Source organism: Amblyraja radiata, chromosome 3 (genome assembly GCF_010909765.2).
Source record: "Amblyraja radiata isolate CabotCenter1 chromosome 3, sAmbRad1.1.pri, whole genome shotgun sequence".
Taxonomy (NCBI): domain Eukaryota; kingdom Metazoa; phylum Chordata; class Chondrichthyes; order Rajiformes; family Rajidae; genus Amblyraja; species Amblyraja radiata.
In genome coordinates this window covers 35,851,818-35,869,478 of record NC_045958.1, presented here as the reverse complement: position 1 = coordinate 35,869,478, position 17,661 = coordinate 35,851,818, and the positions used below count along the sequence as shown (strand labels likewise).

General features: G+C 38.7%; 1 protein-coding gene across 1 annotated transcript in view; it reads left to right on the top strand.

The window, feature by feature from the left end:
- The window catches only part of LOC116970916 (guanine nucleotide-binding protein G(q) subunit alpha), a 163,632-nt gene that overhangs the window by 139,059 nt on the left and 6,912 nt on the right, over positions 1-17,661 (top strand). Inside the window, exons 4-6 of the mRNA XM_033017587.1 lie at positions 4,615-4,743; positions 6,908-7,037; positions 10,064-10,217. Coding sequence (XP_032873478.1) covers positions 4,615-4,743; positions 6,908-7,037; positions 10,064-10,217 — 413 coding nt within the window. The remainder of the gene's footprint in view (positions 1-4,614; positions 4,744-6,907; positions 7,038-10,063; positions 10,218-17,661) is intronic.

Here is a 17,661-nt window from a genome sequence, read left to right as displayed (position 1 = left end):
TGGCTCTGTACTCCACAATTTGAGATTTGTAATAGAAACAAAATCACATGTGGTTAAAGTGCACATTGTCAGATTTTATTAAAGGCCATTTTTATACATGTTGGTTTCACGATGTAGAAATTACAGCTGTGTTTATACGTAGTCCACCCATTTCAGGGCATCATAATGTATGGGACACATGGCTTCATAGGTGTTTGTAATTGCTCAGCTGTGTTTAAATGCCTCCTCAATGCAGGTATAAGAGAGCTCTCAGCACCTAGTCTTTCCTCGAGTCTTTCCATCACCTTTTGAAACTGTTATTGCTGTTTATCAACATGAAGACCAAAACTGTGTCAATGAAAGTCAAAGAAGCCATTATGAGATTGAGAAATAAGAATAAAACTATTAGAGGCATCAGCCAAACCTTAGGCTTACCAAAATCAACTGTTTGGAACATCATTAAGAAGAAAGAGAGCACTGGTGAGCTCACTAATTGTAAAGGGACTGGCAGGCAAAGGAAGAACTCCACAGCTGATGACAGCAGAATTCTTTCAATAATAAAGAAAAATCCCCAAACACCTGTCCATCAGATCAGAAACACTCTTCAGGAGTCGGGTGTGGATTTATCAATGACCACTGTCCGCAGAAGACTTCATGAACAGAAATACAGAGACTACACTGCAAGATGCAAACCACAAAAATAGGATGGCCAGGTTAGTACAAATGGCCAGTTTGCCAAGAAGTACTTGAAAGAGCAACCACAGTTCTGGAAAAAGGTGTTGTGGACAGATGAGACGAAGATTAACATATCAGAGTGATAACAAGAGCAAAGTATGGAGGAGAGAAGGAACTGCCCAAGGTCCAAAGCATACCACCTCATCTGTGAAACACGGTGGTGGGGGTGTTATGGCCTGGGCATGTATGGCTGCTGAAGGTACAGGCTCAGTTATCGTCATTGATGATACAACTGCTGATGGTAGTAGCATAATGAATTCTGAAGTGTATGGACACATCCTATCTGCTCAAGTTCAAACAAATGCCTCAAAACTCATTGGCCGGCGGTTCATTCTACAGCAAGTCAATGATCCCAAACATACTGCTAAGGCAACAAAGGAGTTTTATCAAAGCTAAAAAATGGTAAATTCTTGAGTGGCCAAGTCAATCACCCGATCTGAACCCAATTGAACATGCCTTTTATTTGTTGAAGAGAAAACTGAAGGGAACTAGCCCCCAAAACAAGCATGCTAAAGATTGCTGCAATGCATCGCCAGAGCAGACACCTCAGCAACTGTTGATGTCCATGAATCGCAGACTTCAAGCATCATTGCATGCAAAGGATATGCAACAAAATACTAAACGTGACTACTTTCATATACATAACATCGCTGTGTCCCAAACATTATGGTGCCCTGAAATGGGGGGACTATGTATAAAAGGTACACAAAATTGCTGGAGGAACTCAGCGGGTGCAGCAGCATCTATGGAGCGAAGGAAATAGGCGACGTTTCGGGCCGAAACCCTTCTTCAGACTGATGGGGGGTGGGGAAAGAAAGAAGGAAAAAGGGAGGAGGAGGAGCCCGAGGGCGGGCGGATGGGAGGGTGGGAGGAGACAGCTAGAGGGTGAAGGAAGGGGAGGGGACAGCACAGGCTAGCCAAATTGGGGGAATTCAATGTTGATGCCATAAGGGCGCAAGGACCCCAGACGGAATATGAGGTGCTGTTCCTCCAATTTCCGCTGTTGCTCACTCTGGCAATGGAGGAGACCCAGGACAGAGAGGTCGGATTGGGAATGGGAGGGGGAGTTGAAGTGCTGAGCCACCGGGAGGTCAGGTAGGTTAAGGCGGACTGAGCGGATGTGTTCGGCGAAACGGTCGCCCAACCTACGCTTGGTCTCACCGATGTAAATTAGCTGACATCTAGAGCAGCGGATGCAGTAGATGAGGTTGGAGGAGATACAGGTGAACCTTTGTCGCACCTGGAACGACTGCTTGGGACCTTGAATGGAGTCGAGGGGGGAGGTGAAGGGACAGGTGTTGCATTTCTTGCGGTTGCAACGGAAAGTGCCCGGGGAGGGGGTGGTGCGGGAGGGAAGGGAAGAATTGACGAGGGAGTTGCGGAGGGAGCGGTCTTTGCGGAAGGCAGACATGGGGGGAGATGGGAAGATGTGGCGAGTGGTGGGGTCACGTTGGAGGTGGCGGAAATGGCGGAGGATTATGTGTTGTATTTGCCGGCTGGTGGGGTGAAAGGTGAGGACCAGAGGGACTCTGCCCTTGTTGCGTGTGCGGGGATGGGGAGAGAGAGCAGTGTTACGGGGTATGAATGAGACCCTGGTGTGAGCCTCATCTATGATGGCGGAGGGGAATCCCCGTTCCCTGAAGAACGAGGACATTTCCGATGCATGTATAAACACTGCTGTATTTTTTACATGGTGAAACCAAAATGTTTAAAAGTGGCCTTTATTAAAATCTGACAATGTGCACTTTAACCACATGTGATTTTTTCTAATACAAATCTCAAATGCTCAATCGAGAGCATCCTTACCAACTGTATCACAGTATGGTATGGCAACTGCTCTGTCTCCGACCGGAAAGCACTGCAGAGGATGGTGAAAATTGCCCAACGCATCACCGGTTCCTCGCTCCCCTCCATTGAGTCTGTCCAAAGCAAGCGTTGTCTGCGGAGGGCGCTCAGCATCGCCAAGGACTGCTCTCACCCCAACCAGGTTTACCCTCCTACCATCCGGGAGGCGCTACAGGTCTCTCCGTTGCTGGACCAGCAGGTCCAGGAACAGCTTCTTCCCTGCGGCTGTCACACTACTCAACAATGTACCTCGGTGACTGCCAATCACCCCCCCCCCCCCCAGCACTCCTCCCACAGGAAAAAAGAAGTCTATGACTGTATGCAGTTGTCGGGAGATGCCATTGAGCTGAAAAGTTCAGTGTTGCTCCTAGTGTTCCTGCAACTTTGTATCAAAGTGTGTTGGAAGCTCAGGAATGATTTTAAAGTAAAAAAACATTTTAAATTCAAAGTATTTTAAAAAATTTTCATTAATAACTCGAGTAATAAAACTCAGATAGGGTGACTTTGGACTGCACGGAAAAAATCTCTACCGGAATATGTAAAAATTTACCGTTAGCATGTAGTTTTTTCGAGAAGATGTGATTACACACGAACAAACATACGCACGCACACACAAATAAATACACATCCAAGATCAGAGTTTTAATAGTTACTAGACGAAGTGCTGATATGATATGATAAAGCAGTACATTTCACTGAAAAGCAATTTCTGAACAAATTTGTTAGCATACACAGAATTTGGATATTTTTTGATTTACTAATAATTACTTCTGTCTTTTAACTAATAAGTGATTAAAAAAACGTACAGGCATTTCATGACCTGGACAAGAAGTATATTTGAAGTATTGTTATATGGCAAAGGCAGGAGTCAATTTTACACGTTCCCAGTTCCCATAAACAACAATATTTTATTGTTCTGATAGTTTGTTTTAATGTCCTTTATTGGGGGTAATAATTAGACAAACTGCTGTGATCAATTCCCCTGTACTTACTATCTTGAAAATGTTCTGTGCAATTTTTTATACTGAGAAAGCTTTTGATGCCTTGATATCTCATCTGAAGGATGGTACGTACCTCTAACAGTGCAACTGTCACCCAGCAGTACACCCTGGTGTGCCTGATTCAATTTTTGTATTCAATCCACTGAACTTGCTAACTTTTCATTCAACTTTGAGCATGTTACCCCAAAGGAACAACTATTATCAATTGGCCAACCTCCAGCTCAATGGCTCAGATAGAATGATGTTCTGAAAATGGAACAAAAATAATGCATCCCCTCAGCATCAGAGCCAAGAGAGATAGGCTCATTAATTTTAAGAGAAATTTTAATATATCTGCTTTAATTTTTGCTGAATCTTTTCATAATTTGCTTTCCATAAATAAATCGAGGCACTCCATTAGAGGGGCCGATGCATTATATTTAATTTTCTTTCTTATTTCACAGCTACCTTAGTGCACTGATCGTATTGCAGCACCTGATTATCTGCCAACTCAACAGGATGTGCTGCGTGTTCGAGTGCCCACAACTGGCATCATTGAGTATCCATTTGATCTGGAGAATATAATCCTCAGGTACTGATTGGGGCCTGTTGTAAATTTCCTAGGTGCAGATGTTGTGTCTTCCCAGTATTTTCTGGTTTAACATGATGACATAAAGTACCACTCAGTTACTCGCATCACTAAATAACTACTGCAACATATCAAAGGCAAAATGCAAAACATTATTGCTTAGTGATTGATATGCATTGTGTAATTTTAGCCTTCAATGTAATGTTCAATTATTCTTTTTAGAATTGATAATGTTCACTAGATCTATATTACAAAATACTGGGAAAATGCACTCTGCGTTCTTGGGAAAATGGCACAATCTGGTGAGGAAGAGACTTGAATGAAAATAACTGTCCAATGTTACCACCTTAAATAAATTACCTCAACTCACTAGGACTCCTGTAGGCAGGGAGAATGGTGATCACCGCCCCATTCTATTTTCCTCTCCCTGTTTTCCTTTTCCAATGTCACAGTCTTTGCATTCCTGTTGTTTCTTCCTGTCTGTAGCTATCTTAAAGACTTGGACCGTATATCAGAACCTAACTATCTACCCACTCAACAAGATGTGCTTAGAGTGCGAGTCCCAACAACAGGGATCATTGAATACCCTTTCGACTTGCAAACCGTCATTTTCAGGTAGAAGAAAGTTACTAAACGGTACTAACAGTTTTGGCAATTTGGGCTAAAAGCTTCAATTTTCAAGAACTTACCATATGCACATTGAGTTTTAAATTTGTAAAATCGTTAGAAATTATTATTAGAAAATTGTTTAAAATGACAAGTGCATGTTTCATAAATTAATATTTTTAATGTTTTAAAGTGATTATTTTACACAGTTTGTCCAAATTCTGAGTATGCTGTTTGTCATATGTGATCTGAAATGATAGTTTAATCTTCAGTGATTTTCTATGAAACATAAATGATTTCGCATTTCGACATGTTATCAGTTGAAGAGCAAGAAATTACTCAACTGTACATCAATTTTTTTCTGCCAAATCAATAACTGAATTTGATTTTTTGTCCCCCCACTGAGCTGTTTCAGTAATTCTATGATTATTAGCTTTTGCATGCGAAATTAACTATTCTATATTTTGCATGCCAGATTTATTGACTAATTATTCAAAACATTCATGACGTTGTGATCTACAGTGTCCTCCATAATGTTTGGGACAAAGACCCATCATTTATTTATTTGCCTCTGTACTCCACAATTTGAAATTTGTAATAGAAAAAATCACATGTGGTTAAAGTGCACATTGTCAGATTTTAATAAAGGCCATTTTTATACATTTTAGAAATTACAGCAGTGTTTATACATAGTCCCCCCATTTCAGGGCAGCATAATGTTTGGGACACATGGCTTCACAGGTGTTTGTAATTGCTCAGGTGTGTTTAAATGCCTCCTTCATGCAGGTTAAGAGAGCTCTCAGCATCTAGTCTTTCCTCCAGTCTTTCTGTTACCTTTGGAAACTTTTATTGCTGTTTATCAACATGAGGACCAAAGTTGTGCCAATGAAAGTCAAATAAGCCATTATGAGTCTGAGAGACAAGAATAAAATTGTAAGAGACATCAGCTAAACCTTAGGCTTAACAAAATCAACTGTTCTGAACATCATGAAGAAGAAAGAGCACTGGTTAGCTTACTAATCGCAAAGGGACTGGCAGGCCTTGGAAGACCTCCACAGCTGATGATGACAGAAGAATTCTCTCTATAATAAAGAAAAATCCCCAAACACCTGTCCGACAGATCAGAAACACTCTTCAGGAGTCGGGTGTGGATTTGTCAATGACCACTGTCTGCAGAAGACTTCCTGAACAGAAATACAGAGGCTACACTGCAAGATGCAAACCACTGGTTATCCCCAAAAATAGGATGGCCAGGTTACAGTTTGCCAAGAAGTACTTAAAAGAGCGACCACAGTTATGGAAAAAGGTCTTGTGGACAGATGAGACAAAGATTAACTTATATCAGAGTGATGGCAAGAGCAAAGTATGGAGGAGAGAAGGAATTGCCCAAGATCCAAAGTATACCACCTCATCTGTGAAACACAGTGGTAGGGGTGTTATGACCTGGGCATGTATGGCTGCTGAAGGTACTGGCTCACTTATCGTCAATGATGATACAACTGCTGATGGTAGTAGCATTATGAATTCTGAATCCTATCTGCTCAGGCTCAAACAAATGCCTCAAAACTCATTGGCCGGCAGTTCATTCAACAGCAAGACAATGATCCCAAATATACTGCTGAAGCAACAAACAAGTTTTTCAAAGCTAAAAAATGGTGAATTCTTGAGTGGCCAAGTCAATCACCCGATTGAGCATGCCTTTTATATGCTGAAGAGAAAACTGAAAGAGACTACCCCCCTAAACAAGCATAAGCTAAAGATGGCTGCAATACAGGCCTGGCAGAGCATCTCCAGATAAGTCATCCAGCAACTGGTGATGTCCATGAATCGCAGACTTCAAGCAGTCATTGCATGCAAAGGATATGCAACAAAATACTAAACATGACTACTTTCATTTACATGACATTGCTGTGTCCCAAACATTATGGTGCCCTGAAATGGGGGGACCATGTATAAACACTGCTGTAATTTCTACATGGTGAAACCAAAATGTATACAAATTATCTTTATTAAAATCTGACAATGTGCACTTTAACCACATGTGATTTTTTTTCTATTACAAATCTCAAATTGTGGAGTACAGAGGCAAATAAATAAATAATGGGTCTTTGTTCCAAACATTATGGAGGGCACTGTAGTTCATATACGATTTGGTGTTGCATTGATTTTTCAGAATGGTCGATGTTGGGGGTCAGCGATCAGAACGAAGGAAATGGATTCACTGTTTTGAAAATGTGACATCTATTATGTTTTTAGTGGCCCTTAGTGAATATGATCAAGTACTTGTGGAATCAGACAATGAGGTAAGTTATTGTGGGTGACGATCCATATCATCTTAATTATGCTAGGTTTGTTTTCCTTTAATAGGGATTATAAATCTATCAGACTTTGATACATACCATAATTTAAACATTTTTCATTTAAATAAGACTTCAGGCATGAAGAGAATGGTAGTGAATGTACATGGAAACAAAGCACGTGATGAGAATCTAGAGTATATATATTTTTTATGATATTTTTATTAGAAGCATGTACATATCATAATTAAAACACATTTTGTATATCAATTACATATTGTTAACAGATGGGATTCCAACTATCAAAGTAGTAGGGGTCCTCATTTATCAATTGTATATTAACTCTGCTTCTATTTGGGTTTTTTTATATAGATAGGGAGAGAAGAAAAAAAAAACCCGATAAAAAAGAATGGAATAATTTACCACTAATACAACTTTGGAGATAGGTCCGTAGATTATAAAACATAACTATTCATCTAATCCTGGGTTCAAGCTTCATCCAGACTTCCATGCCGGACCAATTTACCCTTTCAAAAAATCAATAAATGGAGACCATATTCTAGCAAATAATTCTTGTTTGTCAATTAAGACAAGTCTAGTTCTTTCCAAATGTAAGGTCTCCGACATCTCCATAATCCACATTTTAATTGTGGGGGTTGTTGGACTTTTCCAAAATGTTAATATTAATTTTTTCCCAGTTATTATACTATAATCGAGGAAGTTTCTTTGGTTTGTTGTAAGTTTTAGGCTTTGTTCTGATATTCCTAATATTATTAGTTTTGAGTCGGGATCCAATTGAGTTTTAACAACTTCAGAAATTATTCAGAAAATATCAGTCCAGAAATTTTTGATTTTTATACAATTTACAAAAGTATGAGTTAAATTAGCTTCTGAGTACTGACATTTATCACAGATAGGAGAGATATGTGGGAAAATTCTATTTAATTTTGTTTTAGAGTAATGTAGTCTATGTAATACTTTAAATTGTATTATACATAGACATAGACATAGAAAATAGGTGCAGGAGTAGGCCATTCGGCCCTTCGAGCCTGCACCGCCATTCAATATGATCACGGCTGATCATCCAACTCAGTATCCTGTACCTGCCTTCTCTCCATACCCCCTGATCCCTTTAGCCACAAGGGCCACATCTAACTCCCTCTTAAATATAGCCAATGAACTGGCCTCAACTATCTTCTGTGGCAGAGAATTCCAGAGATTCACCACTCTCTGTTTGAAAAATGTTTTCCTCATCTCGGTCCTAAAAGATTTCCCCCTTATCCTCAAACTGTGACCCCTTGTTCTGGACTTCCCCAACATCGGGAACAATCTTCCTGCATCTGGCCTGTCCAACCCCTTAAGAATTTTGTAAGTTTCTTTAAGAATGTCTGGCATTTAACGAACATTGATGTATATGTTGTAGACTTTCGTCCCAAATATCTTTCATTATAGGTTGGTCTAATTCATTTTCCCATGTTTGTCTATATAATTCCATCGACGGGACCTCACTATCTAAAAGGGTATTATAAATAAGAGATATTTATTTATCTGTATTAGGATGTTTATTCAAACATTCATCAAGAGTTTCTGGCTCTCTAGTTCTATAATCTTGTGCATGTGATTTAACATAATCTCTAAATTGTAGATATCTGAAAAAGTTATTTGAGTGTAGTCCATAATTCTGTTCGAATCTAGAGTATGTTTAAAGTTGGAATTTTTATTGAAGAGGAAGCAGCAGAAATATTTGTTGAGAAAACATGGGTGAGACCTAGATGGCTGAATTTGCTTCTTTATGGTAGAGCAGCAAGATGGTATGTGTAGCCAAACGTGAAAATTTGTAAGTTGATACTTAACACTGGGCTATGGAGAGACGATAAACACCTAGGTTAGGACAACTATGCACAAGGATAAGAATTTTAACCCATTTTGGTTTCCAAAGAAAAGCATGGAACCATCTAGATATCTGTGATGATGAAAACATTAAAAATGTCCTTCAAACTTAAGTTGAATATTACAAAAATAAACTTAAATATATTTTGCACTAATTAAAATAGTAATTTTAGGAATACTTCATGTGTAGTGCACATCAGAAGTGGAAAATAAACAGGTGAAATTGCAACGCTAAATACTCAAATTTCAGTATTTTATATTAGACAACTGTGCTTTTGTATTTGGGAGGTAGAAATTAACTTGCATTACCCATCAAATCAGTTGGAATGTACACATACAGGTATTGGGAAATAAGGTCCAATTCATGTGCAAAATGATTTGAGATCCAGTAACCTTCAAGTATTTCTTGTTAGTTTGAGGAAGAATTTGGAATGTCAAATATCGAACTGCTGGTCTTCATATAACTGAATTCCTCAAATCAGTTATCAAGGGAAGATATTAAAATGGTAACCAGAGATAACACAAAATGTACAATATATATCGTAACATTCAGATTTGTTTGCACAATGCATGTACCTGTGTTTATAAATGCACATGGACAATTGAATGTTTTCATCTTGATCATCAGACATTCGTGATTATCCACTGAAATATTTTCTCTAGTGATCTTTGGGATAGTACTCACAAAATAGATGCAAAACCATAAAGTTGGCAACATGAAAACAATGGGAATATGGAGCAATGGACCTTCTGGTTCTTTGTTTATAACAGTGGAACAATTCATCCACCATACATCGACTTGTACAATTCATCAGCCTTCGCTTTAAGTTGATTGCTGTAGGACTTAAGTAGATTGCACACTAATGGCACACAGCTTTTTATATGTACATACAACACGTGCAATATATCAATATTTGTTATATCTATAATGCTTCCTACAAATTAATACATATTTGCATTTGTAGATGTGTATCTCTATATTTTTTTAAATATTTCAGACAAAATAATAAGAATTGGTTATTAGCAGTATTTTGATATCTGGTGTCACAGATTTGTTGCTATTTGTTGTATTATTCCAATGCTTTACTGGAAGAAAGTACGGAACCTGCCTTCTGATTTTACCTCAATGTAATTCATTCCAGAATCGAATGGAGGAAAGCAAAGCACTATTTAAGACGATTATCACATATCCCTGGTTTCAGAATTCCTCAGTTATTCTCTTCTTAAACAAGAAAGATCTCTTGGAGGAAAAGATTATGTATTCTCACCTGGTTGATTACTTCCCAGAATATGATGGTAAGTTAATTGAATGTAAAATTATTGCCAAAGTAATTCTACAAAAATAGAACATGTAATACTTTTAAAAAAACTACTTGATAATCTATATATATATAACTAAAAGTCTCATCTTGTCTGTATGTATGTTCCCGTAATACAGCCAAAACAGTACGCGATAGCGCCTTACCATTCGCCTGGGGTGTGCAGTAGCGTTTTGTTCGATTTTACGAAGTTTTTCCCTTTATAAACTTTAATTTACTTTATGCCATAAACGACACTGCGCTCCCACTTGCCGGGCCCGTCAGCAGTGCCTGCGCTGTTGGGGGAGGGTTGCCGGGCCCGCCGCCATTTTCAGATTGGCATTTTGTCTGGCGTCACAACGGGGATCTCTGGTGTCACAACGGGGACACAACGAGTGTATTTCCCTTTATAAATTTGAATTAACTTTCTACCCCCAGGGCCCGGTGGCGACGCACCTACTCTGTGTGCTCCCGGCCCATCCGCCACACCTGCACAGTTGGGGGAGGGTTGCCGGGCCCTGTATCCGCGAGTGTGCAGTTGGGGCAGGGTCGCCGCCATTTTGAAATCGCAATTTTGCTCCAGCGTCACAACATGGGTCATCTAGTATCCTAATTATTGAAGCGTGATCAAAAGCTGAGATGTATTGAACAAGTGTCTTAGCAAGTTACCCAAAATCGGGTTTGCATTGTTTGCTTTCTCAAAATAATTAGAAACTTGGACAGCATCTGTGGAGTGAGAAACAAAAGCTCATTGGTCAGATCCATGACCTTTCATCAGAGCTGGAAAATGTTAGAAATAAAGCAAGTTATAAAATGAAAAGTAAGTGGGAATGGAAAGGTAGAACAAAAAAGAAATGCACTGTATTTCTTTTGGTGAGAGGCAAAGACGTGAAATGACGAAGGACAAGGATAGTAACCAGATTGATTAAAAGAACAAAATATGCATCTTGGAAATGTGTAAACATAAGAAGCAGAATTATTTGGCCATGCTTTTTGGGGAGAATGTGGTTCGGAGGGAGAGAGATCAGCCATGATTTGATAGACTTGAATGGCTTAATTCTGCACTTATCACTTATGACCTTATGTGACAATGATATTTACCCCAGAAACCTAATAACGTAGGAATTTCTGCATAAGGAGGTCCAGGAATAGTCACTGACTACTTTCTTTCCTTAATTCACTGTGAAACTGCATTCCTAGTGGAGCAGAGCCAGGTTTTAGCACTGCCCCACCATTCCATGGCAGAGTAAGCTCCTTCGATAACCTGATTGGAACTACTGCAGGGAGTGCTTTTCTCTTCATTTCAAAGTAATGGACATTTTGTGAGAGAGTTTTGAGTATTTTAACTAAATACAAAGGATAGTTAAATGTAAATTACAAATACTTCTGGCTATTTTGCGTGGAAAATATCCATTTAGCCTGTCACGTCTATACCAATTGAAAACTATTCTCACTTCTTGTCCATGGCTTTCAAGATAATGACAGACCAATGTTAATATCAAGCCAAATATTAGGATTGGTGATTGAAAGCTCAAAGAGTAAATTATGAGAGGGTGTAAAAGAAATAGAGGAGAGCCTAGTGGAGGGTATTCTCAAACATGTGGTTGACAGCATGGAAACAATGACAGCAAAATTGAGTATTGGATGCAAAAGGGTTCTTGTAAAGCTTGAACACTGAGGCACAATACGGGCTATTGAGTGATTTAAAAAAGGGTAATAATATGAGAATCAGTTTGGTGGTGATGTAGGTCAGTGAGAACTAAAGATAAAGGCGTCTCTCAGGCGTCTCGTTGGGTTCAGAGTAAAATGGACAATTGGAAAGAAATACACAGGAATATTCATGTCTTCATATTAGAAAATCATTCATTGAGGTTCCAGCAATGGATGTACTGAGGTAGGGTTGGAGAATGTAATTTTTATAGACCATATGTCTGATATAGGAGGAAATGGATGCCATTGTCAAGGTTGCAGGCAATTTGGTTCAGCCTGAGGCAGTAGTCAGGAAAGAAGATGGAATTGGTAAGGAAGGCAATGATTTTGATCTTAACAAAAGACACAATGTGCTGGTGTAACTTAACAGGTCGTTCAGCTTCTCTGGAGAACATGGATAGGTGATGTTTTGATCTGAAACGTCACCTATTCATGTGCTCTAGAGATGCTGCCTGGAACACTCAGTTACTCCAGCACTTTATTTTATTTGTTTAAACCAGCAGCAGTAATTTCTTATGTAGTTCCTTGATCTTAATAATGTTTAATTTGTGCAAAGTAAATTTGACCAACGAAAGGTCATTTCAATCAGTAAGACAACTGTGGCCTTGTTATTTCTCTCTGCCTGTACTAATTCATGTTACCTCTTATTAGTTCTTACTGTTAACTATTTTTGCACAAATTCATTGCGTTCGTTCAAATGTCTCCAGCCATCTTACTTCTACCAGAAACATTCAGTTTCATATCCTTGCAAATATTGTGACCACCTGGAACATTTCTACCTTATTGTCAGCTTGATGTTACAGTTGCACAAAAATTATTGCTAGATGTGCAAGGGCTTATTTGTTATATTCTGTGAAATTCTCCCTGATGTAGTGTATTGATGGAGGACATGAATATTTAACAGTGGCCTTAATAGTCAGCTATCAATCAGTTTTATATATTAAAGTGAAATGTAACAATGATAATACAAATAATTCAATTTATCTGCCAGACTTGTTGAATCTGTTCAACAAAGCAGTGCAACTATCTGAGCCACAGATATTTAAATCACAATAAATGATAAATGTGCAACTGAGCTAAATAAATAACTCCATCATACACTATGGAGTGGGTATTTCTAAATTTTGGAATTTAAAACATTGCTTAATTTAAGACAATTTGGTCAGAATATCTTTGATATTGCTTTAATATTGTCATGACTGGTGGGAAACTTTGTTCTGCATACTATCTGGGCAAATCATATGATAGATGAAAACACCAGGTAGTAAAAAAGGGAAAAAACAATGCAGAATATAATTTTACATCTACAGGGAAAAAATCAGATGACAACTAAGTGCAAGGGCTTCAACAAGGTAGATTGGAAGTTCGAGAATTAACACTTAACATCTGAGAGGTCCGTTCAAGAATTTCACAGCAGTGAAGAAGCTATTCCTGAATCTGGTAAAATGCCAATAAAATGATTTGCAAGAATAGATATTCTTATAATTTTTATGTCAAGTGTGGAAGGGAAGTGTAGAAGTGTAGTTGAGGCATAAAGCCTGCTACAATAACATGGAGAATGAATTACACAGAATCCTTACCCTGCAGGTGGCAGTGGCACACTGGGAAAAAGTGATCAAGTTGTACAAATATAATTTAAAAAGAAAATGTGCATAAACCAAGCTCTTTGCCTTTTTAATTAATTAGAAGAAGTAGAAAATGATGTCCAACAATCCAATGTACCACTGAGTGGGTGCGGCATAATTGGTTAAAAAGTTAACTAGAGGTCTCTTCAGACTGTTCTCGTGGTTCAGATGGATGTTAAAGATGTTGTCAAATGATCCAAAGATGACAAATAAAAGTGGCTGCAATTCCTTCATCATGAGACACTGCAATTAATTCACTGGAATGCATTTCTGCAAGACTTCACAATTAAATAGTTAGTATGAACATGTTATTAATGTGAGTCTTTAACACATCAAAAAAAGTCATAACATGGATGAATTCTGAGTATTTTTGTGACAGAGAACTTCCTGTTGAGACAGTTATACAAAAATATCAAAACATTTCCCTCCGTCAAAGCAGATAGGAAGTTATGATCAATGAACATTCTATATGCCATGAAAATTCCAGAGTTAACAGTTCAAAGAAAATCAAAGTGAAATAAAATTATCCTAGCATGGTTAAACATTCCTTATTTACTCCTTATTCAGGGTAAATATGTATTAATTATTGAATTAAAGAATACTTTACCATCAAAAACAGAATGGTTAACTGTTTGCTAACCACCGATTTTAAAATGGAAATTACTCCTGTAACTGATGGTACTTGTAGACCCTTGTTGTTCAATTTTGTTTGGAGATGCAGCATTCAAACAGGTCCTTCCACCCAACATGTCCATGCTGATCATCGACCGTCTGTTTACTCCAGTTCTATGTTATCCCACTTTCTCATTCTCTACACACTAGGGGCAATTTACAGAGACTAATTAACTTTCTAACCTGCATGTCTTAGGGATGTGGAAACAGCACCTCATATTTTGTTTGGGCATCTTACAACCGAGCGGCATGAATGTTGACTTCCCTAACTTCAAGTAACCCTTAATTTCCCTCTCTCTCCATCCCTCCCTTATTCTAGATCTCTGACCAATCTGACTGTCCTGATTAAATTTTCAGTAGGAAGATTTGCCTCGTTTATGCCTTGAATATGCCTCGTTGTCAGCTTCCCCAAGCTAACAATGATCTATTCTACATTTTCCTTGTCCTTCACCCCCTTTGTTCTCTCATTTTCACATCTTACTCTTTCATATCTCTGTGTCTCCCTCTCCCCTGACTCTCAGTCTGAAGAAGGGTCTCAACCCGAAACGTCACTCATTCGTTCTACTCTGCATTGTTCAAAGAAAAGTTTTGTGGGTTTCCAAGATTTCTTTGATGGTAAAATAGTAATCTTTGAGAAAATGCAGTAGGGAAAAACAGCTGTTAAGTTAGTTTGAGCATTATAATGTTGAGATGCATTGATAGTTGCATTTCAAGATACTGAAGAGTTGCAGTAGCTCCAATTTTTACTTTCAAATGGTAAGCAAACATGGTGCTTACAGTTAGTTCTTATAATTAACAATTAACTCAGCATCGAACATGGGGAAAAAACTCTCACACAATAGTTACTATTGCAGTAGCCTTACAAGACTAAATTGTTTTTACAAAACCCGATGAGAGGCCTTTATTGTTTCCTGGTTAGCTGTTGTCAAAAATTTAGATTAATGAATAGACATTTTAAGGGCCATTGATACATAGAAAACATAGAAAATAGGTGCAGGAGGAGGCCATTCGACCTTTGGAGCCAGCACCGCCATTCATTGTGATCATGGCTGATCGTCCCCAATCAATAACCCGTGCCTGCCTTCTCCCCATATCCCTTGATTCCACTAGCCCCTAGAGCTCTATCTAATGCCCCTGTTCCACTTGGGAAACCTGAACGGAAACCTCTGGAGACTTTGCGCCCCACCCAAGGTTTCCGTGCGGTTCCCGGAGGTTTTTGTCAGTCTCCCTAATGGTCGAAAGTGGTTTCCTCTTCTTCTATGTTCCGCCGATTATTTCAAAAAATTCAAAACCGGCCGCGACTAAAAATAGGTTGCCGTTTTAAAAATCGGTAATTTTTTAGTCGAAGCCGGTTGCGATGCTAGTTGAAGGTGGTTGCCGGAGATTGCAGGTAGTGGAAGGTCTTACCTTCCACTACCTGCAACCTCCGGCAACCACCTGCAACCTCCGGCAACCACCTTCAACTAGCATCGCAACTGGCTTCGACTAAAAAATTACCGATTTTTAAAACGGCAACCTATCTCTCTTAAATCCATCCAGTGATTTAGCCTCTACTGCCCTCTGTGGCAGTGAATTCCACAAATTCACAACTCTCTGTGTGAAAAAGTTTTTGCTCACCTCAGTCTTAAATGGCCTTCCCTTTATTCTAAGACTGTGGCACCTGGTTCCAGGCTCGCCCAACATGGAGAACATTTTTCCTGCATCTAGCTTGTCTAGTCCTTTTATATGTTTTTGGATGGTTTCAAGTTGATAGTTCAAGAATTTACCTTTGCTGTGGAAAGTGATCTTACTTTCTGAATGCGGCATTGAGTTAGAAATAAATTAGTCTGAAGATCACTTATTTCCATCTGTGGTAAAAAATCATCTGGAATTATTGCCACAACACATTGTTTTTTCACCAAAGATTACCAGGATCAGCAGTTAATAAGGGTGGTTAATAAGGGTGACTGAAAGATGTATTTATTTGCATGTCCCTGCATTGCAGATAAAGTATCACATTTTACTTTCAAAATGTTTTGAATATTTAAGGTAACATGAGATATCATTTGTTTACCACAGGATCCTTTAAGCACTGCCGTTGTGAAATAATAAACAGCACTACACAGGAAATTGAAGGCAATGCATCGGGACTGCAAAAGTAGGGTCAGCCTTCCTTTGTCCAGAGATCAGTCCACGTGCCTTTGGGCTATGCTATTTCCCCCATTGTCCCCTTGATATAACCAGAAGCCTGACATTCAGCACCTCAGCATAGCAGAGTTAAGCAAAGAGGCTGTCTCAGCAAAAGCAGTCGGCTCCAATCATAGACATCTGTTGAAGCCCCATCCTACAATTTATTGCTGTCAACGTTATCTCTGATAGTGTCTTTTGACATTCACAAACTAGTAAACTCATTTGAAACCAGATTTAGTAGAATTGCTTAATAGGATTTGTATCGTCCCTTGTATACTAAAGAGGGAAGATTGACTGCAGCTGAATTTTAGACCACAGAAATAACATCAAATATTCCTACAACAGTCAAGACGAATATCTGCTTCCTCCATACATTTTCACATTTTGCAAATCTTATGTCATCTAGGACAAAACAGAATGAGACTTGAAATTAGGAACCAGCTGGGCTGCTTTCTCAGGACAATATTTTTCTTGACTAATAATGAAAGCATGACCAAATAGTCCAAAAAAAAAAAGAGCTCATAAAATTACTGAGACAGGACATGTGATTAATTTGTAGGAGTTTTGTTGCAGCCATGGCTAATGGGTAAATGGCTGTATTTTGGAGTGCATGTGATAGCATAATAGTTAATTATCCTAAGCCTAAATAGGATTTTCCAGAGCAGATAATATATTGAGTTAAATCTACTTTTCAGGATTGTCTACAGATATTTTTTGTAGCAAAAATGGTTACTGTCAGCTGATTTTAATTCCATGAACATTTGAAATACATTATTACAGAGCCATAGAGCATAGACACAGGTCCTTCAGCCAACCATGCTGAGTATCAAGCACCTCTATTATTCCTACTTTCTCGTGCATGGACTGCACCTTTCTGTACCATGGGATTTCAAGTGCTCACAAATAATTCTTAAATACTATGAGAGACACTGCCTTCACTGTCCCCTCAGGCGATATGTTTCAGATTTCAAATAACCTTTGGCTGAAATAAAATCTTGAAATTCCCTACCACTTAAACACATATCCTCTGGTTTTAGACACAAACTAAGGAGAAATGTTTTTGACTATATATCCTATCAGTGCCACTCATAATTTTGCATATCTCACTCATGGCCCCTCTCAGTTACCTCCAATCCAAGGAAAACAAATCCACCCGTCCAGTCTCTCCTGATAACTGAAATGCTCCACTATGGGCAACATCCTGGTGAATTGCCCCTGCACTCTCTCCAATACACTCTGATGTTGAAGAGTAATTACAATTGGGTA